General features: G+C 38.2%; 3 protein-coding genes across 3 annotated transcripts in view; 2 read left to right on the plus strand and 1 right to left on the minus strand.

Moving 5' to 3' along the window:
• Positions 1 to 1,923: 1,923 nt before the first annotated feature.
• LOC121505613 (bile acid-CoA:amino acid N-acyltransferase-like) lies at positions 1,924 to 9,823 on the minus strand. The gene is made up of 11 exons (XM_041781071.1): positions 9,779 to 9,823; positions 6,533 to 6,742; positions 6,335 to 6,434; positions 5,889 to 6,079; positions 5,647 to 5,810; positions 4,181 to 4,300; positions 3,943 to 4,025; positions 3,767 to 3,860; positions 3,553 to 3,633; positions 3,275 to 3,416; positions 1,924 to 2,847 (listed from the first exon to the last, which is right to left on the minus strand). Exons 2-11 carry the CDS (start codon positions 6,723 to 6,725, stop codon positions 2,723 to 2,725), a joined length of 1,293 nt encoding a protein of 430 aa, XP_041637005.1. The 5' UTR covers positions 6,726 to 6,742; positions 9,779 to 9,823; the 3' UTR covers positions 1,924 to 2,722.
• A 4,062-nt stretch (positions 9,824 to 13,885) lies between these two features.
• ssbp1 (single-stranded DNA binding protein 1) lies at positions 13,886 to 19,095 on the plus strand. The gene is made up of 7 exons (XM_041780342.1): positions 13,886 to 13,969; positions 15,716 to 15,800; positions 15,906 to 15,963; positions 16,053 to 16,193; positions 17,074 to 17,161; positions 18,092 to 18,180; positions 18,268 to 19,095. Exons 2-7 carry the CDS (start codon positions 15,777 to 15,779, stop codon positions 18,309 to 18,311), a joined length of 444 nt encoding a protein of 147 aa, XP_041636276.1. The 5' UTR covers positions 13,886 to 13,969; positions 15,716 to 15,776; the 3' UTR covers positions 18,312 to 19,095.
• A 2,591-nt stretch (positions 19,096 to 21,686) lies between these two features.
• creb3l2 (cAMP responsive element binding protein 3-like 2) overlaps positions 21,687 to 24,639 on the plus strand; it is a 49,495-nt gene continuing 46,542 nt past the window's right edge. The window contains exon 1 of the mRNA XM_041781122.1: positions 21,687 to 22,257. Coding sequence (XP_041637056.1) covers positions 22,159 to 22,257 — 99 coding nt within the window. The 5' untranslated portion in view covers positions 21,687 to 22,158. The remainder of the gene's footprint in view (positions 22,258 to 24,639) is intronic.

A 24,639-nucleotide genomic window follows, 5' to 3' on the forward strand; every position in this document is an offset into this window, starting at 1 on the left:
TTAAATGTGTTTTTCCACCCGGGGGCAGTTTAGTGTGTTTTTTCCACCCAAGAGGGCAGTTAAGTTGGTTTTTTTCCACCGAAGAGGGCAGTTAAGTGTGTTTTGCTAACCAGAAGGACACTTTAGCATGTGTTTTGGCTCCAAAGAGGGAACTTTAGCGTGTGTTTTGGTGACTAGTTGGAAATTCCTCATTCCTGTTCAAAATGGTAAAACGTGGAGAGCTGACTGAAAATGAAAGAGTCCGCATTAAAGCGCTTCATGATGCTGGATGGTCTCTGAGACAAATATGACAGGTGGTCTAATATATTTGTAAAGCACTGTAGATACAGTTGTAAGAAGAAGTATGTGAACCCTGAAATGTGTTCCGATCTTCATCTAAGTCACAACAATAGACTAACACAGTCTGCTTAAACTAATAGCGCACAAAAAAATGATATGTTTTCATGTTTTTATTGAACAAAACATGTAAACATTCACAGTGCAGGGTGGAAAAAGTATGTGAACCTTTAGATTTAATACCTGGTTGACCCTCCTCTGGCAGCAATAACCTCAACCAAACGTTTCCTGTAGTTGCAGATCAGACCTGCACAACGGTCAGGAGGAATTCTAGACCATTCCTCTTTACATATCTGTTTCAGTTCAGCAATATTCTTGGGATATCTGGTATGAATCACTCTCTTGAGGTCATGCCACAGCATCTCAGTCGGGTTGAGGTCAGGACTCTGACTGGGCCACTCCAGAAGGTGTATTTTTTCTGTTGAAGCCATTCTGTTGTTGATTTACTTCTATGCTTTGGGTCGTTGTCCTGTTGCATCACCCATCCTCTGTTGAGCTTCAGTTGGCAGACAGATCGTAAGTCTTCCTGCAAAATGTCTTGACAAACTTGGGAATTCATTCTTCCATCAATGACAGCAATCCGTCCAGTCCCTGAGGCAGCAAAGCAGACCCAAACCATGATGGCCCCTCCACCTTATTTCACAGTTGGGATGAGGTTTTGATGTTAGTGTGCTGTGGTTTTTTTTCTCCACACATAGTGTTGTGTTCCTTCCAAACAAACCAATTTTGGTTTCATCTGTCCACAGAATATTTTGCCAGCAGTGCTGTGGAACATCCAGGTGCTCTTTTGCAAACTTGCGGCAATGTTTTTTTTGGACAGCAGTGGCTTCCTCCGTGGTGTCCTCCCATGAACTCCATTCTTGTTTAATGTTTTACTTATTGTAGATTTGTCAACATAAATGTTAGCATGTGCCAGAGATTTCTGACACTCTAGGATTCTTCTTCACCTCATTGAGCATTCTGCGCTGTGCTCTTGCAGTCATCTTTACAGGACGACCACGCCTAGGGAGAGAAGCAACAGTGCTGAACTTTCTCCATTTGTAGACAGTCTGTCTTACCGTGGACACCTAAACTGAACATCAAGACTTTTAGAGATACTTTTGTAACCCTTTCCAGCTTCATGCAAGTCAACAATTCTTGATTGTAGGTCTTCTGAGAGCTCTTTTGTGTCAGGCATGGTTCACATCAGGCAATGCTTCTTGAGAACAGCAAACTCAAAACTGGTGTGTGTTTTTATAGGGCAGGGCAGCTTTAACCAACACGTCCAATCTCATCACATTGATTGGACTCCAGGTTGGCTGACTCCTGGCTCCAATTAGCTCTTGGAGAAGTCATTAGCCTAGGGGTTCACATACTTTTTCCACCCTGCACTGTGAATGTTTACATGTTTTATTCAATAAAAACATGAAAACATATCATTTTTTGTGCTGTATTAGTTTAAGCAGACTGTGTTAGTCTATTGTTGTGACTTAATGAAGATCAGAACACATTTTATGACCAATTTATGCAGAAATCCAAGAAATCCCATAGGGTTCACATACTTTTTCTTGCAACTGTATATATACATAATTTTTTTACGATTTATTTTTGGACTTTTCTTGCCCTTATTCCATAGAGGAGGACAGTGGATCGAGACAGAAACGGGAGCAAGTGTGGGGAGAGACATACCAGCCAGAATCGAACCCAGGCCGCCCATGTGCATGGGTGGTGCCTTAGACCAGTAGGCTATCTGTGCACCCCCCACTATGAGAGAACATTAACGAGCACTTTATTACATATTGTCCACTTAGAGGAAACCTAGAGGTCACTTTGTCACATTTTGTCTATTAAAGGGGGCCCTAGATCATATCGCCCACATAGGGGGCAATCTAGATGGCACTTTATCATATTTTGCCCACTAAGTTTGCACCCCGGAAGTACTGGTAGTTTAAGGTTTCGTCAATTTAGAGGGACTCCTTAAGGGCACTTAATCGCATTTTGTCCACTTACAGGACACCACAGAGGGCACTTTATCATATTTTATTTTGAGGGTACCATAGAGGACACGTCATTAAATCTTGTCCACATAGAGGGCACTTTATCATATTTTGTCAACTTATAGGGAACTTTATCACATTTTTTCCACTTATAGGTCACATTCGAAAGGACTGTATCATATTTTTTCCACTTACAGGGCACCCTAGAGAGCACCTTATCATACAGTTATCTATTTTGTCCCCTAAAAAGAAATTCTTAGGGGAACTTCATCATATATTTTAGTTAAGTCCTTGTTTTGTTAGGTCCTAAGGAAATAGTTAATTTTCACTGGCATACTTCAAAATTCCAACACTTCACTGTTGTAAATCAAGTCATCAGACTTATTTGTGTTTCCTGGTCCTGTAATGATTCACATCCTGGCTTTGGGGATTATGTCGTTGTAGAGATGATACCGAAGAAAAGCTAAGATCTTCCTCCAGGAGTCTTCCTGAGCGTCTGAATGAGGTTTGGGTTGTCCTCCCCACAGCATTATCACTGGAACAAAAGATTTTATATTAGTGAGGGAAGATTCAGCTACACAGCCTTAAATAAACCAAGCTGGAGGATTTTAATGGATAGCTTCATACGTAAAAATAAGGTGTAAGGTAAAGGAAGACATTTTCAACAGAAAAAAATATTTTGCTCTTGTAAAATTGAATAAAAATGTAAATGGGCATGAGCAAGAGTTGGGACTCTGTACACCAAAATGAGTCATGGAGCTCCACAAGGTTTAATACTAGGACCGATCTATTTTCATTTCATATATGCTACCTCTAAGTCATTCCTGATGCCTTTTCAACAGGTTTTTTTAATAATAAAACAAAGGGTACAGTCCAAATCTGCTCTTTTTGAAAGGTGTCTGCACATCACATTTGTTGTGAGTTGTTGTGATACAAATAAAAATAAATATTAAGTTTTTCACCTTTCTGTTTCACAATAGGAACTATGAAGTTAGTTGCTCTGAAGTGAGGCGAATACGGCGGCTCGATCAGATGTCCGGTGTTGGGGTAGGTCAGCGTGGAGAGCAGGTGGAGGTTTCCTCCAGCCTGCATCATCTGAGCCATCTGAGGGTAAAAAGAGGAAAATACAAATACAAAAGAATTAATTCACAACACTTCAAGTCAGACGATCAGAATGCATTGACTTCTCTTGGCATGGTATGAAACTTGTGGGTGCAGACTTTCTCTTGTGTTGACTCACATCCTCAGCAGCCTCAACAGCAGGACAGTTCTGATCATCATCGCCGGTGACCAACAGAATGGGACACTTTATTTTCTGAACCTGGGAGAAAATTTCAAGATAATGTAGAAGAATGGCCCTGTCATTCTTAAAAAGAACTAAACCAAAAATTTATAATTCATATTTAGATTAGATATCAGGTTTAGGAAATGGTTCTCATGCAGCGTGTACTTACAGCGTCTTTCTCTGAGGGGTCACTGTGGATCGGTAGACGCATGTAGCGTGATATCTGGTAATTGTTCTCATCGAACCGTTTCTTCAATTGTCGTCTACAAGACATCATTTTTCACATCACTTATTTTGTTCAAAAACGCCCGCTGTATCTATTTTAGGAACAGTAAGAATTCTTACTGTTGTTCATGTTTTAAATTTAGATTAAGAGATGTTTCACTCGGAAATAAGTGGTGGCCGCTAACACAAACACAGCAGCGAGGCTGGAAAACAAGAAAAAAGATAGAGCTCACTTTTGATTTCCAGTTGTCTTGTAGTAAATGCTACCAACGAGTGTGTTACTGCCTTTTTCAGTATATTAAAGAGGTCTAATCACAAAGAGAGGAAGCAACTTAAACCGTTTTTCATTTTGACTTGCCTTGATTTCTGTGCTTCCAGCCGCGATATGAATGACCAAAACCGTGCCGAGGGAAAGACCAAAAAATCCAACTCTATCTGGGATCACTTGAGGATGGTCCTTGACGATGTCAATAGCTGTCTGTGGAGGAGATGATAACAGAAAATCAAGACAGAAAGGGAGTGTAGAATTTTTGCTTTTGTAGCTACTGGATCTAAAGTGGGAACAGTGTCTTATAAACAATAACTCAGGAAAGAGGAAATTTAACAGGATTAGCTGGCTGAATGAAACTCATGGAAACTAACTTCAAGGTCACATATGCAAAAATCACTTTTTCAGGATTTTCTGACAAAAAATTGCCCCTGGTCTGTCCACAATCCCCCCCAAAAATCAGATTTTCCCCTCATGATGTCATGTGGGGAGTTAGTCCCGCACTCCCCACTTTGTAAAAAGTTCTGCCCTCCACATCCATTAAGCCAAATCCATTTCCTGAAGGGGAGGAGTCAGGAGCAGAGTCAGACAGCTCATTAACATTTAAAGCCACAGAAACAGCTCTTTTGAGCAGGGCTGAAACAGAGGGGTTTTTAGACTTACAAATATCCAATACTGGAGTGTTTTTTCAGCAACAAACTTCATAGGCATGTTTTGGGGACCTCTGAGACCAATATAAACTTGTCTAAAATATGCGACCTTTCAGTCTAAATAGCATGTTTTATGTTATCTTAAAAGAAAAATTTTTATGTAGTTTAAGTCCTTGTACAGTGATAACAAATTTCTATTTTAGGTTTGTTGTATGATAGACCAGTGTGTTATGAACCACCAGGCCAAATTTCAGTCATGAAAAACATCTGTAAGTTTATAAAATTAGGCTTCAAAATCATGAAAAATGAGACAGAAAAATCTGCTCTTTGATGGTGTGGGCATGTCTGTTGAATGAGCTGAAGCCACGCCCACCCACAGAAATACATTCCTCTCAGATTTAAAAAAATAAGAATGCTTCAATTTGACTGGAGGGATCATCTGTCTCTAATGCTGCTATGTTACATCTCTCTTTTTTAAGCCACCAGAGAAACAATCACATTTATATCATGACAATTAAGTTTTATTTTCTCACCCTGAATTTAACTCGTTTTATGAGTTAAATGAAGTTAAGTCTCTCTCACATTTATGAGATGTCTTTGATATTAAAGATGCTCCATTTTCTGATGTTGCTCCTCAAAATGAAAGTCTTCAATGATCATTAGCACTGGGCACTTTTATTGTGACAGACTTGGCAGGAATTGAACTTGTTTATCATTGGATACTTTATTAAACTTCAGCATCGCAGCAATAACAGAGATTGAAGTGATGCTGCTTTGAGAGAGACAAAGCCACAGTCTGCTTCTTTCAATCATCCAGGACTAAAGACCCGTGAATCATGGATTAAAACACACCTTTGATTCTGCTGCACCTGCACCAAAACTCTGCTGAAATAAAACATCACAAACCTCAAAATATTGTAACAGGAGCTCCTCTGTCTTCAGCTCACTGGGGGAAAAATACTCCAGCGCCAAACATGCATAACCATGAGATGCCAGCAAAGCTGCACGATATTCCACCAGCCCTCCACCTCCTCCCCACAAATCCAACAACCCAGGAAAGGGTCCAGGACCTGAGATAATGAGAAATAACTTCATCTAAAACCATCAACAAAAGCTGGGCAAAAGGGGGTTTCTAGATGATCCTCTACCTGAAGGTATAAAGAGAGTCCCTCGCACTCCTCTGTCTTTGATTTCAATCCTCTGGACTCCTGGAGCCATGTACCATCTCTCTGTGAGCACAGAGGACAGAGGAGGCTGTTTCCTGAAGCCTTCGTTTATGTGTCCACTGTAGACTGAGATGTGGACCAACATGGGGCTGGTGACTTCTTTCTTTCTAAGCCTGACAGATGGTAAAGATTAGTAGAGAAATTACAAACCTACTTCAGCTGAAGTTTGTTAATTTTTTCATGTTTTATGCCTGTTTCTGAAACAAATAGACTGAAACAAGAGGAACAGGGCAGCTCTAGTACTTAATGTTCATTTATCTGTATCGGCTGAGGGTAAGGGGCATCTCTACTTGGGTTATGTCAGTGATTCCCAAACCTGGGGTTCGGGCACCCCTGGGGGGTCAGCTAAACAGCATTTATCACATTACCTGAGACCTGGGCGGCTGCCTGGCTCTGGATTCATGCTCCACAACAAACCCATGGGTTCTTTTCCCATGTATGTGCCCCCAAAGCTCATATCCTCTGCAACTACCAAAGCAGAGGAATGTTAACAAGACAGCCAACAAAGAAAACAGACATGTGTCCTGAATGCACATGGGAATTTTAGGCATAATTTAAAAACCCACCATTAACTGTTCCTCTGTGATCACTCATGTAGTGTCCATAAGCCTCCCAGTCGTCCTTGTCCTCAGAGAAGTGGAGGGAGCAAAGAGTGACTGGATACGCTGGCGGCAGATTCTCCACCACCACCTTGAACGTCTCATCAACCAGAGCCCGGGTCGGATGAACAGAGAGGACTGGAGTAGTGGGCTGGGACATGATGGCGTTATGGACTCCTGTATAAAGAAATGTAAATATGAGCATTAGGGAGGAAAGGAAAATAAAATACTAGGCATGTGATGACTCACACTGCATTTAAAAATGACACAATATGGACAACTGAAATCAGTGACACAAAAATGTAATATATTCCAATTCCCAAAAAGTTGGGACATTGTGTAAAATATAAATAAACTAAATCCAATGATATACAAATCTTTTTCTACATACAGTGCCTATAAAAGTATCTCTTTGATTTATTTTATAAATCAATCATGGTCAATATTAATAGGCTTTTTTGCCAAAAAAATACCAAAAACCTTTTAATGTCAAAGTAAAAACAGATTCCTATATAAACTTAAAACAAAAAGTAAGGCAATTTTGGTTTGGTACATTATTTCTTTGTTGTAAAAATGCTTCTTGGTAATAAATCTTATACCGTTGGAAAGCCTCTTTATTATCCTTTAAATGATGCCATATTTGTAAGGATCATGCATTTGTGGGATGAGCAGCAGAGCTGAGTATGTGGGTTGCACCCATGAAAAATGTACCATTGACTCTTGTTTGGTGGTTGTTGGATTTGTATTATTAAAGTTTGAAGAAACAAGACATATTGACAATTTAACAATATTTATTTAACAAACAGGAGCCTCAGCAGTGTGTGGAAGAACCATACACAGCCACAACAGCTTGGCTCCTCCTCCTCATGCTGGTCACCAGCCTGGTCACACACTGCTGTGGGATGGCATCCCATTCTTCAACCAGCATCTGTCGCAAGTCAGCCAACGTGGTTGTGTTGGTCACTCTGGCACCAACAGCACGCCCAAGCTGATTCCACAAGTGTTCAATGGGGTTGAGGTCAGGACTGCTGGCAGGACATTCCATCCTCTCCACTCCCAGATTCTGGAGGTAGTCTCTGATAAACCCCGCTCTGTGGGGGTGAGTGTTGTCATCTTGGAGGATAGAGTTCTTGCTGACAGGGTGAAAAAAACTGTATTCTTGGGGTGTTGTCTTCTTGGGACGCCCACTTCACGGCCTGTCTCTGACATCCCCCGTTATATGGAGCTTGGCCTTCAGTTTGGAGATGGTACAAGGGTTCACTCCAAACAATGCCGCAGCTTGGTTTTGCGAAACACCAGCTTGAAGTTGCCCAACCAACGCCCCCTATCAAGATCAGTCAAACATGGCATGCCGATTCTTGAAGCAGACATCTACTGACCACTGTAGCAGGGCCCATGCTCACAGGTGCTGCCAATCAGGCACCTGATTGGCAGCACCTGGGGATACCAGAAGCTCAAAACAAGAGTCAATAGCAACAGCAAAATAAGCTGTTTTGCATTGGCAGGGAAGATTTGGCACATTTTTCATGGGCGCAAACCACATACTCAGCTCTGCTGCTCATCCCACCAATGCATGATCCTTACAAATGTGGCATCATTTAAAAGGGTAATAAAGAGGCTTTCCAACGGTATAAGATTTATTACCGAGAAGCATTTTTACAACAAAGAAATAATGTACCAAACCCAAATTGCCTTACTTTTTGTTTTTATGTTTAGTAATGTCAATTAAAAAAAATGTGTAATGTAAAATAAGTGATTGCATAAATATTCACACCGTTTAAAGTAACTGAACTAAACCAACAGAGGTCCTGTTAATTGCTGCTAATAGACTCACAATTAGTGAAATGAGGATCACCTGTGTCTGGAAGATACAGTCACTGGTTAATCAGTATTCCTGGCTACCATTACACCATGAAGACAAAAGAACACCTCAAGCAATTAAGAGAAAAGGTTGGTGAAACATATAAATCAGGGGATGGATAAAAAAAAATCCAAGGCGCTGAGCATCCCCCAGAGTTCAGTTAAATCCATCAACAAAAAAAAAAAAAAAAAAAAAAAAAAAAAGCAATATGGCAAATGTGTAAACCTGCCTAGATCCGGTTAGATCAGGGAGAGTGGCAATGCATGTGGGCTAATATTTTCCTAATTTTGATCTGGAAAAATGTGGCAAACTATTACTAGATTCTGAAATTGAAAACATTTATTTTTACCACTTTTAAACCCATTTAAACACTTTTTTCTGGCCATTTTTGCCACTGTTAATTGTTATTTGTAAAAAATGGGTTAAAATGGGGAGAAAACGGTGACAAAAATAGGTTGGCAGTTGATAAATTTGGGTTCAAAGTGGAAAAAAATTGTTTAAAAGGGCAAAAAAGAGGCCAAATTGGAGTAATAGTGGCAAAAAAGATGAGAAAAAGGATAAAAGTGGTAAAAATGGGTTAATAGTGGCGAAATTGGGCAACAACACAAATATGCCAAATCATATTGACCATGATTGATTTATAAAAATCAATAAAAGGGTAAAAAAATTCTTCATATAGGCAGTGTAACTCTACTCATTGATGAGCCATATATTATATAAACGACGTTTTGCATGCAGGACTTGTCACATTTTATATGGTGTACTATCACTACTTTTCTACTGTAAGTTACCAGTCCTTTTACCTGGAATTAATTTACATATCTGTTAAGTTATAGGGCCTAAAATAAATAATGTCACCAAATAACTTCCCTTTTGCATCAGTGACTTGTGAGTTTTCTGCTATTTAATAAGGGATTATAAGTAAAGTTAAAATATTGGTAACATTTTGTCAAAATGTTAATTTCTAGCGGGACATTCGCTCCGGTTATATTCATTCATAACCCGCCGCCTATAGAACTTTTTACCTTTGGGGACAAAGCTGAAATTTTCTGTAGTTTCCGTGAATTCTGTGATTATCTTTAGAAGCCAGTTTTTCCATTTATCCATATGGTGTTAACTTGGAGTAGCTCCGTTCACCTGACGGTAAACAGTGGACTGTACATTACAGATGCTTTACTAGAGCTTACTTCAGCAGTTTGAGCCCAGAAAGAAACTTATCTTAATGAGTTTTTCTTACATTTGAATTTAAGATGACACGTATATTTTTGGCCCTGCGTCAAATATTTGTCTTATAACACGTTTAAATATAGTTTCATGCAGATATCTTTGTGCATAGACCAATAAATTATTACCGTATCGTCGATATGTGCGACGGTTCCGCCTGTTTGCTGTTGTCAACACGGAGTGTTTTTCTGTGTACGCCAAAGCCTGCTGATACCTGATTGGACAATACCATAGACGCCGCCTTCAGGCTTTTCAGATGCGTCACACGGGCGCCATATGCAAAAAGTGGAGCCGAGCCTGAATATGACTGTAAGTCAATTACGGCAGGAGGTTTATCCACAATCAAAATGATCATAACTCACTGAAAGTTGAACCGATTTCAAGCCGTTTGTTTTGTCACAAACGTCTGACATGCATTTATGAGCCAGGAAACCTGACCATATGAAAAACATAGGATTTCATACCAAAATTCTTTACTTAATACAAGGTTGAAGCGTTTCTCTGTATAACAAACAGCAACATATTTGTTATAGGGGCCAATATACTCGGCAATTGATAATGTGTGGAAGCATATTGAACTGATTTGAGAAAATCCAAGCACAAGCTACATTCTCAGTTAAAAAGATGCAAGTCTTAGAACTATAAAAAACAAGTCAAAATAAAAGCAAGACTTGCATCAGATAAAGCATGTCAAGAACGCAGTGGTAACTGTCTGCGCTGTAGAGATCCTGTGTGGAGATGGGACAAAGTTCTGGAAGTACAGCCATCACTGGTATGGGAGCATATGCCCATTCACCCCTTTCCCACGCCAACCTTGGTCCTGGCCTCTTGAAGACCATCGCCCCAGGCCCATGCCCCATCTCTCCAGGTGTCTGGTTCAACCCAGTGGATTCTGGGCATCCAGTATGCTGTGAGCTAGATCAGGCCCAGGGAAAGGACTTGAATTTGAACCTCCATAATCTAGCCAGCTCATCCTTGAGTCAGAGTGGACATTTGTACAAAGTTTAAGGAAAACCTCTCAAAGTGTTCTTAAAGTTATCACATTTAAAAGAAGGCCGTGAACATTTAGGCTAATGACCTTTGACCTTTCACAAGAGTCACCAGGACAGATTGCCTCTGGCCTGAGGGGTCATCAAGTACCTTTGCACAAGTGCCAGACTTATTCTTGACAGAAACTCTGAGGACCAGACTTTCAAATAAACAAAAATCAAAGATGTATTTTGGTCTGATTGAAATATTATTGTAGTAGTAGTTATATTTTCATCATTACAGTGAGATCTATCCCTATTCTCTATAATGCAGCAGGCCACAAGGAGACGGGCCTGACAACAGAGGTGGCTTGGCCCCTGAAAATCCCAGAGAATGGAGCCTTCCACAGTTGTGATTTAACACCAATATTAACCCTTTTCTGACACTTTTAACCCTTTGTTGATACTTTTTGCTTTTTTTGCCATTCTTTAACCCCTTTTGAACCACGTTTTATGCATATTTTATCCCCTTTGTGCCACTCTTCACCGTTTTGCCACTTTTCTTCAATTTTTGCTACTGTTAAACCCCTTTTCATTACAGTTTTCAACAATTTTTCCAACTTTAAAAGCAATTTTTGCCACTTTTAACCCACGTTTGATACTTCTTGCCTCTTTAACTCATTTTTTTGCCATTCTTAAACCAGTTTTAACCCCTTTTCCTGCATGTTTTATCCCCTTTGTGCCACTTTTTTTTTAATCTATTTTTGCCACTTTTCTTCTATCTTTGCCACTTTTTCACCCCTTTTCATTACTTTTGTTGCACTATTTTTTGTCATGTGTAACCAATCTTTGATACCTTTTGCTCCTTTTTTCATCTTTTACCAATTTTTGCCACATTTTAACCTCTTTTCAACACTTTTTCTGCCAATTTTTTTCCCCTTTGCGCCAATCCACAACCCATTTTGACACTTATCACCCATTTTTGCTACTCTCTAACCCCTTATCGCCTCTTTTGGCAGCACTTCTACCAACCTTAAACCTATTTTTAAATATCTAATAATAATGACAGTAAATTTGTGTAAAACAGATCAAATGTGAAGTCATTCTAAAACAATTTCAATATTAATTGTTTGGGGGATGGATTTAACAGCTGCAGACATCTAAAGCCAAAGGATACTCTTAAAACCACTACATCTTCCTTCCCTTCTTTTCTAAATTTAATGATCTTTTGGGGGCTGGACAGGAAGCCATGGGGGGACTGATATGGCCACTGGGCTGCCAGTTGATGATCAGTGATGCACACATTTGCGCTGCCCAGGTGTAATTAAACATTTGAATTATGCTCCAATGGCTGATGACTTGAAAAATATTCTGACTGTCATTTGCATTAATATTTTGGAAAATAAGAGAAAAATGTCATTTGCATAATAACCTGGAACGCGGTGTAATGTATATGTGTCACTTTATAACACATGTTAACCATTTTTCTAACCATTTTTGCCACAATTATTTATTCAGTTGTTAAAAATGGGTAACATGTGGCAAAAAGTGGCAAAAATAGGCAACCAGAGTGGAAAAAACTGTAAAATTGGTCAAAAGTGGCAAAAAAAGTAAAGAAGGGTTGGTAGCGGCATAAATAGATTAAAAGTGCCACCAATGTAAAAGTGGCATAAATGACTGCAAATTAGCAAAAAAGTGGCAAATGGGTTGGTAGTGACAAAAAATGGATTTATAGTGGCAATTAAAGGGCAAAAAGTGCAAAAAAAAGAGGTCAAAATAGAATAACAGAGGCAAAAAGATGAGAAATTGGTCAAAAGTGGCAAAAATGTGTTAAAGTGCCAGGAAAAAAAGGGGTTGTTAGTGGTTAAATGTGTTAAAAGTGGCAAAAAAACGGCTTAAGGCTTAAAACGGCTTAAAGGTTGCAATAAAGTGACTAAGATGGTTTAAAAAGGTCAAAATGGGCTTAGTGGCAAAAAATAGCAAAATGGCTGAAAAGGGGGGAAATGCATGACAAGTGCCAAAAAGCAGCAAAATGGGCAAGAAAAAGTGAAAATGTGTTAAGGGGCAAAATACTGGCAAAGGTGGGTTTGTATTGTGGAATAAATGGGATAAAAGTAGCAAAAATTGGTGGCAAGTGGTAACAAATGTCATACATGGAAAATGGCAAAAATGGGTTAAAAATTAAAAAATGGACAAATATGGGAATGGTGGTGTTTAAAAAAAAAGGTTTAAAGTGGCAAAAAGTGGCAAAATGGCTGAAAAGTGGCAAAAACCAGCAACATTGGCAGAAAAAAAAACAAAACTGGATTAAAAGTGGGAAAAATGAGCAGAAATGGGGGTGAAAATGGGTTAAAAAGTAGCAATGAAGAAACTATTAGCCCAGATGCTATCACCAAAGCTACTGATCCAACCAAAGGTGGTCTTAATTATTAGGCAAAGGTAGGCAATTACCTGGGGCCCAGAACTACTGGGGGCCCCTTGAACACATGACTTAACCCTTTCTCTTGTAAGGACCTGTATTCTGGCCATTTAAGATTCAAAGGCTTGACGCGCTCACTAAGAGCTCAAAATATAAAGTAAACTTGGTTGTGTTATTATGGCATTACAGCTTTAAATGATGAAAGTAAATATTTTTTTCATGTTTTTTCATGTGAAAAATACCAACAGCAAGCAATTTGGTGTTATTGTTACTTTATAAAACATTTCAGAAGAGATGTTGATCAAATATCAATTTCTCGAGACATTTTTGGTAGTAAAACATGACCATTAAAATAAAATATAAAAAAATAAAATCCAAAATTGACTAAATTGTCGTCTGCCATTTAAATGAACATGCAAATTTAGTATTACATTGCTCTGATATCATTTGGTTACCAGATGTCCCATTAGAGTTTCCAAATCTGCCCGGACATTTATGTACAAAAACATTGCTAAAATTTTTTTAAATCAAGTCACAAGTAGGACTTTCTTTCATAAATAAAAATTTCAAAGGGGGAGAACATTGGGCCTCATGTCTGTGTTTGCCTAGGGCCCCAGTATTGCTAAATCCACCACTGGATCAAACACACATGCATGTAAACAATATTCATGGGTCCATGGCCGCACAGGGCCTCATTTTCTGAACTTCATACAACTAAACCTTCCTGTACATTAAAAAAGTGAACTATGAATTTTCACGGAAAATGTTAATGCCGAGAATATTTATAAAATCATGTGACATCAACATGGATTTTTGAGCACTTACTTGAGAAGCGGAACTTTGCCGCCCTTCGGTGGATTGCCGGATCTGTATTGGAGACGGACCGGAAACTGCTTGAGGTTACCGAAGTCTGTTCACTTGTGTTGCACCTGGTAAGTTTTCTCATGTAGTTTTTCTCTTTTGCTTTTATATTTGACGACGTTTTCTATTCACACGTGTCGACATCGTTACTGTTTGAAACCCCGCTAACTGTAAACCAAAGACTTTACGTAAAACGTCACTTTTAAAGAATTATTTGACGTAACGGTGTGATGGCGGGAGAGCTCAGCCTCATTGCTGCTGTAAAAAAAGCTCTGCTGTGCCTTTGAGACCATGTCAGCATTGAAGGCTCTTATTACAGGCCCCTAAATCTGTACAGACACATTATAACCACGTTAACCCCATTAAAAGTCTGTTATTTACTTCTACTTAACATCTTTACTACTCAGGCTATTATGTCTTATTACACTGTCTACAGACAGGAAGAGGATGTCACCGAATATTTAAGGAATCTAAAGATTTATTATATTTACAAAATGACTTAAAGATTTACTTGTGACAATCAAACCAAGTATTTAACCCTCTGATCTTTTATTTCTTGACATTCAGGCTCAACCGTAACAAAGTAAGAACTTGTGTAGCATTTACAGTCAATAATGGCTATTATACGGCTTGATGAAATTGTACACCTAAGTGATTATTGCTGGATAACATTAGGGGATAGTAGAGGGGATGATGCACTTACAGTTGCAATCAAAATGATTAAACCCTCCACTGCGAATTTAGGTTTACTGTGAAAATTTGCAGTCAATGAACCAGTCAAACAAAAGCAATTGGAATAGCTCAGCACAATTAATGCTTCTATTGGTTTACCCAAAAATGCAACCAGATATCTGAGAAGGCAGGTTGTGAAAAACCCTTGAGTGACTGCAAAAGACCTCCAGCAAAACTTGGGGCTGAGGTTTCGTAAGGCGAGTACTGAACACAGACACTTTCCATGCCAGAACTCCAAGACATACACCACTACTGACCCAAAAGACCAAGAATAGTCGGCTCCAATTGATTTAAAATCATATAAAAAGCCACAGAGGTTTTTTTTTTTGGACTCTGTTCTGTGGAACGATGAAACAAAACTGAAACTTTTTGGCGTGATTGATCAGCGGTACATCTGGAGGTAGAAGAATGAAGCATATGCTGAAAAGAACACTGTGTACACAGTTTGGTATGCCGTTGGCTCGGTGATGCTCTGGGGCTGCTTTGCATCCTCTGGCACTGCAAACCTGCAGCGTGTGGAAGGACAGATGGATTCATTGAAGTATCAGGAAATCCTAGTAGGTAACGTCATGCCGTCTGTGAGGAAACTGAAGCTTTGGACCTTCCAATGGGACAACGATCCCAATCATACCTCAAATTCTACAATGACCATCACAGTGGCCTGACTTTAACCCCATAGAAAATCTCTGGTGGGATTTGAAGAAGGCAGTTGTAGCATGCAGGCCCAAGAATATTGCAAGTTGCACATGAGGAATGGGTTAAGATTCCTCAAGAGCGTTACCAGAAGCTGGTGTCTGGATATGTTTGCAGGAGGTCTTTGAAGCAAAGGGGTGATCTACTAAGTGCTAAAGATGCTGCCATGAAGAGAGGTCTTAAGTTGCATTTTCAGTTGAATCTGGGGAAACCACTTGAAGCACTAAAATTCCATTTATTTGATTTATTCATTGAAAACAGCTGAAAGTCTGTAGATTTTCACAACAAACCTGATTTGCATTGGGGGTTTTAATTGCAACTGTAAGCCTGTGTGGAAAAATCATACCATACACAATCTAAACACACATTTTCTGCTTTTTTGTGTTCTTCAGATCAGCCTGCAAACCCTTCCTCAGCTGTTTCCCTCAGAGCTGTCTGTGTAGCGCAGAGAAGATGTTTAGAAGTGCGTCAGCGCAGGTGAGAAAGAAATGATTAACAACAAAACATGACAAGAAAAAAACACTTGAGTTTGTGTGAAAAGATGCATTTTAAATGTAAACGTTGTATATCATTGGTGCACAGATCTTCAGACAGGCGGTGAGATACAGGAGCACAGACACCAACCTCATTCTGGAAAGATGTGAGTAAACTTTGTCTCATTTAGTAAGTCTTTATGATTACCCATTAGAATTAGTCTAAAAATAGATTTTCTTGTGTGTCCTATTCCAGCGATAAACCGCGTTCAGCTGTTAGGCCGAGTGGGTCAGGATCCGGTGATGAGACAAGTGGATGGTCGAAACCCTGTCACCATCTTCTCGATGGCGACCAATGAAATGTGGCGCTCTGGAGACAGCGAGACGAGCACAGCAGGTACAAATTTAGATGATGGTGCTGAAGAAGTAAGGCACAAATATGTATTTATATAGCACATTTTATTACAAGCTAGACAAGACATGCAAATCAATAATGAAAACACAAATGAAGCAGAAGTCTGAAAAAGCAAAAACTTCTATATAATTTAAAGTGGATGGAATTGCAACTGATTTTGGTTCCTCTGAAAAGAGAAACAACCAAAGAGAAAATCAGTAATTTCAAGTTTAAGATAAGCATAAAGTAAATATTGTTTTTAAGGTACTGGACAGTTGTGGTTAGGCTTGTAACTATTTGCTGTATTGTTGTTTTGCTTTAGATTGGCTGCAATTATCTTTTCTGCCACAAGAGGGCAGTGTTACACCATCCTGTCTAAACACATGACAGATTATTGTTGTCTGATCTCAAGGTTTAAATGATCAGCATGTGATGGTGAATTAAATCAGCAGACTCTCAATAATACTGCATCTGTCCCTGAAGTATTTATTTACAAACTCAATGCATCATTCACTGTTTTAGTTTAAAGATCATACGTCAAAAGAGCTCAAAAACTGCAGACTACGAACTGACTGAAGGTTATTTAGTTTAAGACTGTAAAAGGAGGGGGTTTTGTCCAGTCAGGAATGGGGTAGACATTTTATATGTCACTTTAATCAAAATGTGGCTCCAATGACAGAAATTTAATACACCTATATGAAGGACATGTCATTATTTCCATCATGGCTACTTAGAAGTGTTGTCTGTTTAGTTCTGAATGTTCTGATTCTGTGCTTATCTTTTTGTTTTTAATCTTTCAAAGTTTTGTCAAACTAAAAAATGTTGTAGCAGAATAAGTATGATACAAGACAGATTTAATCTGCCTCTGTGTTTCTTCTTCCAGGTGACATCAGTCAGAAGACAACATGGCATCGTATTTCTGTGTTCAAGCCTGGGTTGAGAGATGTGGCATACCAATATGTCAAGAAAGGGTACGACCTCCAGTCACTCATTCTATTTCACTGCATTTAAGAGGAAAACAGTGTATTTTTCTAAACTAAAAGTTTTATTTATTTGATCTTTTTTCTGTGTTGTTATGCTACTGGCATCCTTTTCAACATGAAATGTGTCTTAAAAACCTGTTCTGGTCTTGGAATTTTATTGATGCCTAAAAGAACTATACATTAAAATCAGTGGTCTCAACTGGTTGAGTCACAGGACCCACCATTGACTCCTCAAGGAGAATTGTGACCCAAATTTTTTTGATTTTTTTTAAGTCAATCAGATATATTCAATAAAAAATAATAGAGCTCGGGCCTAAGAAAGTACAAAAGGTGTAACAAAACAATGAAACAGGACAAAACATGCATATTTTATAGAGTCTCCTAGACAATTCGGTGCAATTTGGTGTAATTTTACCCCTTTGATATTTTCAAAGGGGTAAAATATGTGACCTCTTAAACAGAATTTTCCAGAGGCACACTCCAAACCTTTTAAAGAGAAATCTTTTGGAGCCTTGCAAATTATCTGTTGGGTTTGAAAATTACAAAATCAATTTAATGTAATTATTCATTGCTGTTTAATGTATTATGCCCTTTCTATTTCAAACAAGTCTCTTTATAAATCATTTGTTGTAGACATTTGCAGTGTTGTGTGCATAAATGTTGTTCATGATTACTGACGTATCAAGAATTTGTAATTTATCTCAAGTTTCCTCTGGTTCGTTTGCCAAAATATTTCCAAGTAGAACTTTTGAGAGAAATCCCTCTGAGGCTTTACGCCCTTTATTTTGGTGCCCTGCCTCCAGATCAAATGTAAAACTAGTAAATCTTGATAATCCACTTGAGCCAACAAAAGCCTCCCAACCTTTGAAATCTTTTATGAATCATGTGAATAATCTGGAGTTTGTCTCCGTGTTTCAGGTCTAGGATCCTCGTTGATGGGAAACTGGACTATGGAGAGTACGTGGACAAGAACCAAGTGAGACGGCAGGCCACCACCATCATAGCAGGTCAGACAGAAACACACGTGCCACTTTATTACAAACATTACAGCTGTTTAGATGAATAACTACTTCCTCTTTCTTTTTCTTCTGCAGACAACATTGTCTTTTTGAGCGAAAGTGTTCGAGACAAACTCTGAAGGTCTTTTTCTTCGTCTTCGCTCAACAAGACAACTTCTTTTTGTATTTTCTTGTTTCACCAAAAAAAAGAAGAGTACCTGAATGCCACCAAGAAAAGGGACTGACTCGCCTAAGAGAAGGGGGACAGAATATTCTTTGACACCCTGACTGCTGCAGACTCTGAGGCATCAGGAGAAGCAGAGAGCCCACATTTGTAGTATAATTACGTTTAACATGTATTTGATCATGTATATAACCAGGTAAAAGACAGTTTATAACCTTTTTTGTTTGTACTGAAGTTTAAAGTGTGAGAAAAATGTTGGAGTCAGAGGTGAAGGTTCATTTCACTGTGTTTGAGGACAATGTAGAAGTTGTAACTCCATGAAAAGCATCTCTTACTCCTGATGAGTAATATACACAAAAGTGATCAGTTTTTCTTTATTCCAGTAAAATCGTGTCTTGTTGCAGCTCAGGAATAGAGGGTAAGGCTGAATTTGACAGGTCTGAAACTGGTTGTTAGATTTTTGACTATTGCTTGAATGTAAAGTTAAAATCAGCCTGAGTCTCACAACTGTTCCAGATCTTCTGTTTTAAAGTAGAGCTCAATTTTCTAGCAGTAAGGTAAAATCAAAAACTCCTGATTCACATCATCGTCAGTCATTAAAAACCTTCATCTCCAACATTAATTTCAGTGATTTTATTTACAAAAGTTCAAGAATTAAAAATTTGACATACTGCTCAAGCAAAGAAACTCAAAACTATATGAGATAGAAAACTTGAAAATAAAACCTGACTTTGAGGTAACCTTTATGCATTTTTGTCATGGTTATAGTTATAGTTATATAGTTTTATCAACATATATTAAAATAGAAACAAAAATATGCTATAGTTTGAAGTGCAGCCTTTTAAATAAAGCAAAGAAATACATAAGAAGATAACTAGGTGGTCTGGTGGTAAACTGCCACTATGAGGAATACGATTCCTGGACACTGAAAGCACAGTGTTGGGTCAAGAGGAAGAACTGAAGTGGGCTTGCATCTTGTACCTCAAAAATAAATCCTCAAATCAGAGTGGACATTTGTGGAAAGTTTGAGGAAAATCCCATAAAGCACTCTTAAGATATACTCACAAGCAAGGCATGAATATGAGGCCCAAATTACCCTGATGATTGGCTGACAGTCTCCAGAATCAAGAAAGTAAATCTCTGAATCAGAGTGGACATCTGTGCAAAGTTTAAAGAAAATCCCTTAAAGCACTCTTGAGATATTGGGTTCAAAGTTTGGTGTTTATCCCACAAATCATTGCGGTATCCTGCTCAGAGCAACGGATGAACACGAAGTATCTCCAAAATCAAGACAGTTCATCTTTGATTTAGAGTGGATATGTGAGCAAAGTTTGGAGGAAATCCCTATATAGTGTTAAAAAGGGAGTGTTTCATATGAGGCCCAACAACCTTTACGTACAACCTCAAAATCCAGCCAGTAAATCCTTGAGTCAGAGTGGCCTTCCCACAAAGTTTGAAGAAAATCCCTCAAAGCAATCCAAAGATATTCCATTCTCAAGCAAGGGATGAAGATGAGGCTAAATGACCTTTTCGTGTGACCTACAGTCTCCAAAATGTAAGTAAATCCTTTTGTCAGAGTGGACATTAATGCAAAGTTTGACTAAAATTCCTCTAAATTGTTTTTGAGAGAGTTTTGTCACAAGCATGGAATGAACACAAGGCCGAATAACCAGAAACCTTTGGCTTCTAAAATTGAATTAGTCCCTTCTTTAGTCAGAGGGGACTTTTTGTTGCTGTGTCTTTATGGTTTGTTTTGATGAAATTATATGAAACAAAACTTTGCCTCAGCTTTAAGAACAACCTTTTAAATAAAGCAAAGAAAAACAACAAAACATTTAATTAAAATCAAAAGTTAAATGAGAGGAACCAAAAAGGTAAGTCGAGACTGTGGAGAACAGTTTGTGGATTTGATATTTTGTTATGCTATCCAAAAATATTCCCTGAACTTGAAGAAAGTTTGACTTATGCAACAAAAACAGTCTTTCTCAAGATAAAATTAGTTAACCTTCAATTGTAGTCAGTTCCTTCCTGTTTCTACTGCATTTTGCTCTTGTTTATGTCTCCAAACAGAACACAAAAGGAAGTTTTCTGTGTTTTTGTTTTATCTACACCCCATTATCTGCTTTGTCACTTTCGTGTCAGTTGTTATCGCTCTGATCTGTTTTTCATTTCCTTTCTGGGCAGTGACTCGTTACTTTCAGCTCGCTTCTTGTTATTTCCTTTGTTAACGGCTCCAATAAAAGAGCCTTATTTTACACCAGGTTTGTCTTAAGGGTTGCGTTTGTGCTTTATTGTCAGAACATGCAGGATTAACCTTGATTGTGTTAATGTCTCCTCAACCCACTAATTAGCGTTGTGCACAATAATATGATAAAAGTAACAAATAGACAATTAAAAGAAGCTTAAAATACATAAATTCGTAAAAAAAGATATGTTCAAAGAAAGTACATTAAAGATATTTTAAAAAAAAACTTATATACATGTGTATTTTGATAAAGAATACTTGAAATACTCCCACTGTTTTTAATTCACTTATCTTTTTAAATCCCTTTAATAATTGGGCTTTGATTGGCTGTCTCCAAATGCAAAAGGCGGGCTTTAGTCAATGGGATTCTTGGCCTTAAGTAATTGGCTACAGCGTCTCTCAAAATCTTTGCTGATTGGCTGCATCACTTGTCCGTTGAACACTCTGGGAAGGCTTAACTTCACTTTCGAATGGACTTTTAACACGAGTGTGATCTGATTGGTTGGATTGGAATTGGGCGGGACTAGAGTTGTGGGGAAAAACCTGTGGATTCAGCCGATGGAAGCTTCGTGAAGTTTGCGGAGGTAAACGGAGAATAAAACCCGGTAACAGCTGAAGCTGGTGTAAAATAAAAGCATGAAAATATCAAAACACACGATTTAAAATGAAAAAAATAGAGGAAATTGGCGAAGTAGAGGGCGCAGTCGGGGAAATATTTAGCTAGCTATAACATTATTTGCCGAAAGAAGGATATTCTTTGTTTTAATGAATTCGTCTTCAGAATAAAGGCTCCGTCTTTTTAGAGCAAACCTTATACGCTGTACACGATGGATTTCAATGGAGTTCCACTTATAAATGTCTTCTTCAGTTTCAGGATACAATACAATTCTAATTGTACGGATATTTATGAGTGTAAACATGTACTGAATTAATTAGGGTGGCTTTAAATGAGGTGCGAGTGCTTTATTTTGAAGGCATGAACCGGAACTTTAAATTTGTTGCTTCAGGGATTTAAAAAGTATGTCATAACAGCTGGAACATATTTATTAAAATGAGTTTTGTCTCTTTAATTTAATACGCGGTGTGTTAAAGAGTAGTGATTGTAAGTTTTAATAATGTACTTTACCGTATGTCTTTATTTTATTCCTTTTTAGCTCTATATTTTCTCTTCCTCAGTAACTCCTCCCCTGCATTCCTGTGTGTCTGGGCCGTGAGGAGGAGCAGCAGGAGGGAAGAAAAGGGAAGAGAGGCTGCTGGGAGCTGCCTGTGGACCCATGAAGAAGAGAGGAGATGATAAACAACAATAACAACAAAAACAACAACAATAAAAACGAGACTCAGCTTCGGTCTTGCTGCTGCAGCTTCCACACATAACCCACATTTATCCCTCGAGTCTGCACCAACAGGACGTGCCTCTGGAAGTTGTTGGGAACTTTTTTGACGGATTTTTTCTAGCTGGGGTTTGGTCCTTCAGTCTGCAACGAAACCCTTTACGACTTGGAGGAGAGAATAAACCAGCAAGAAAACGACCAAAGACAAAGACAGTTCGTGTGAAACCATGGAAATCCTAGACAGTAGTGAACAGCTTTTACACTGGGACAGGAACCTGAGTGAACTGTCTGAGGCCGGGGAGATCGACTGTGTGCTCAACACCAATGTAAGTAATCGATTAGGGTTAGGAGAGATCCATCAGGGTAAATGGGGTGATTGATTGGGCCCTGCTGATTGGCTTTTCAGCTCCTCAGAGGGAAATAATCACCTTTATCTCACTTTTTGAATATTTTATTTGACAGTAGAAGGAGGGTAATGACTCCAGTGTCTGTGTTTTCATCAGTGTGTATTTGTGCATGTGATACCCGGCTCTCCATTCACAATTTAAGCCTTGAGGTCCAGGATGCAAGTTTCTCTGCAGTTTCTCTGCTTCTTTATACATGCTTTTAAACAAATTTCTTAACTTTAAGACACATTTTTAACAAGACAAATGCAAAAACCTAAACACAGATGTAGATGCAGATGTAAAACTTGTGTTTTTTACATAAATGTAATGATATGAGCCTTCTGGAGGAACATTTTTGAGAAATTAGTACAGACTGGCATGTATTTTCATATTGTCTGTTATGTAGGGCAATGGCCTTTTACCTTTCTATTCCTTTTGGTCCCTGTTTTGATGCAATATTAAATGAATTCTACAGCTATCTGTAGGTTAAAGTTGAACTTCTCTGACACAAGGGCATCCTTTTAGTGTATTTATAGTTTATGTTGCATATTAATTGCTTTTGCTTTAGTAGCACCTGCCATTATCTCATGTGGAAATCCTAAAACAGTAAATATCTACATGGACAGTTTTCATCCTTCTTCATCTTCATGTCGCTATTATGAAAAAATCAACAGTTTTGCTTAAGATCATGACATGCAAGTGAAGGTTTAGGGCTCAGGGAGGCGTATGAACAGTTAATTGTGACATCTGAGATGCTTTCCTTTCTCCTAGCAGCAGCTAATGAGCCTTTATAGCAACCACCTTCAAAATAAAACTCGGTGTTCTCCCAGTTTGTGCCTTAAATGACTAGAGTACACACTTCCCTCTTATGGTTTGTATTGTAAATGCATATCAGCATAGTAGTAAAATGAAGCGCAGTGTAGTAGGAGATGGCCTACAATAACCTCCAGATACAGTTCGACATACTCATTACTCTTAAATGGTTTATATCTTGTGCAACTCTGCTGCAACTTGTGTGAACATAAGTTAACATGAGTGCATCTAAATCATTCAATTAGGGATGTCCTGATTATGTTTTTTTTTACATGCTTTTACTTCATTTGCGCAACAGAGCAGAACAAAAACCTCCCAAAGAGTGATGCAACAAGTGTCCTGCAGTAAGGATTACTGAACTACACAATGATGATGCCTTTATTTCATCTCTTCATTTATGCCATTTAATTTACACAATAATTAACAGACTGGAAAAATGATTAAGCCTATACACAAGCTTAACAGTGCAAATAGTCTAATAAATAAAGAAAATAAGTAGGGATGCACTGATGACACTTTTTTCAAGAGCAAGAGTACAGAGTATAAACATGAGTACTTGATAACATTAAAATTATTTCAGAAGTTTGTTTTATTCTCATTAGATTAGGGATGCATGATACTTAATTTAATCTGATATGCCGATATTTACAGATTCATTTTAGTCGATATCAATACTTAAATATGCTTTTCAGACAAGAAATTTCAGTCCTTTTGGACATACTTTAAGGGTTGAGGATGACCAAGGAAGCAAACTTTAGTCCTTAAAAACACTTTAAAGTTTAAAGAATGAGGATAAATAAAGAAAAAGACCTCAACTGACACAGGTCTGTTGATTCAGCCTACAACTCCACTAATTCATTAGTATATAGGGACAAAATTTACAGTCAATGTATGCTGAAATACACAGGCAAAATATCGGATGTGAAAATCGGCAGAAATTTTGATATCTGCTGATATAGATACCAGACCGATAATATCATGCATCCCTACATCAGATGTTCTTCATCCCTCAACTTGACAATTTATCACTGCATAGTTCTCATTCTCCTCTACTCTGTCATCCTTATTTATGCAAGATATTATCAAATTGCAGACATGGTCCGTCTTTGACTACATACTCATAAAATGAGAGGCTTTAAAATGATACCAAGTAGGGATGCACCGATCCACTTTTTTCAGTTTCGATCCAGTCCCGATAAATATGTGCCGATATGGATACTGATTCCGATATACATATATATATATATATATATATATATATATATTTTTTTTTTTTTAACAATTATTATTGTTGTTGGTATAATGTGTGAGGTTATGTGAGGCTGTATTAAAGCACCTAGCTCCTCTTATTAAAAAGCAAAAAAAAAAAAAAAAAAAAAAAAAAAGAATTGAATTTAAATGTATTCCAAACAAATTTATTTGAACCACTACTAAAAGATAAATATCAACATTACCCAAAAAACAACAACAACTGAGTATAAGTTATAAATCCCTGTCTGTACTGTCTTT

The sequence above is a fragment of the Cheilinus undulatus genome, linkage group 23, assembly GCF_018320785.1.
Source record: "Cheilinus undulatus linkage group 23, ASM1832078v1, whole genome shotgun sequence".
Classification (NCBI taxonomy): domain Eukaryota; kingdom Metazoa; phylum Chordata; class Actinopteri; order Labriformes; family Labridae; genus Cheilinus; species Cheilinus undulatus.

Excerpts from the sequence above, each read along its gene's own strand:
- LOC121505613 (XM_041781071.1), bottom strand. The coding sequence starts at position 6,725 with ATGTCCCAGCCCACTACTCCAGTCCTCTCTGTTCATCCGACCCGGGCT. Across the intron at positions 5,811-5,888 it reads GACTCTCTTTATACCTTCAG|GTCCTGGACCCTTTCCTGGG; the intron begins GTAGAGGATCAT and ends TCATTATCTCAG. Across the intron at positions 3,861-3,942 it reads AATTTAAAACATGAACAACA|ACGACAATTGAAGAAACGGT; the intron begins GTAAGAATTCTT and ends GATGTCTTGTAG.
- ssbp1 (XM_041780342.1), top strand. The coding sequence starts at position 15,777 with ATGTTTAGAAGTGCGTCAGCGCAG. Across the intron at positions 15,801-15,905 it reads TTAGAAGTGCGTCAGCGCAG|ATCTTCAGACAGGCGGTGAG; the intron begins GTGAGAAAGAAA and ends ATTGGTGCACAG. Across the intron at positions 15,964-16,052 it reads CAACCTCATTCTGGAAAGAT|CGATAAACCGCGTTCAGCTG; the intron begins GTGAGTAAACTT and ends GTCCTATTCCAG.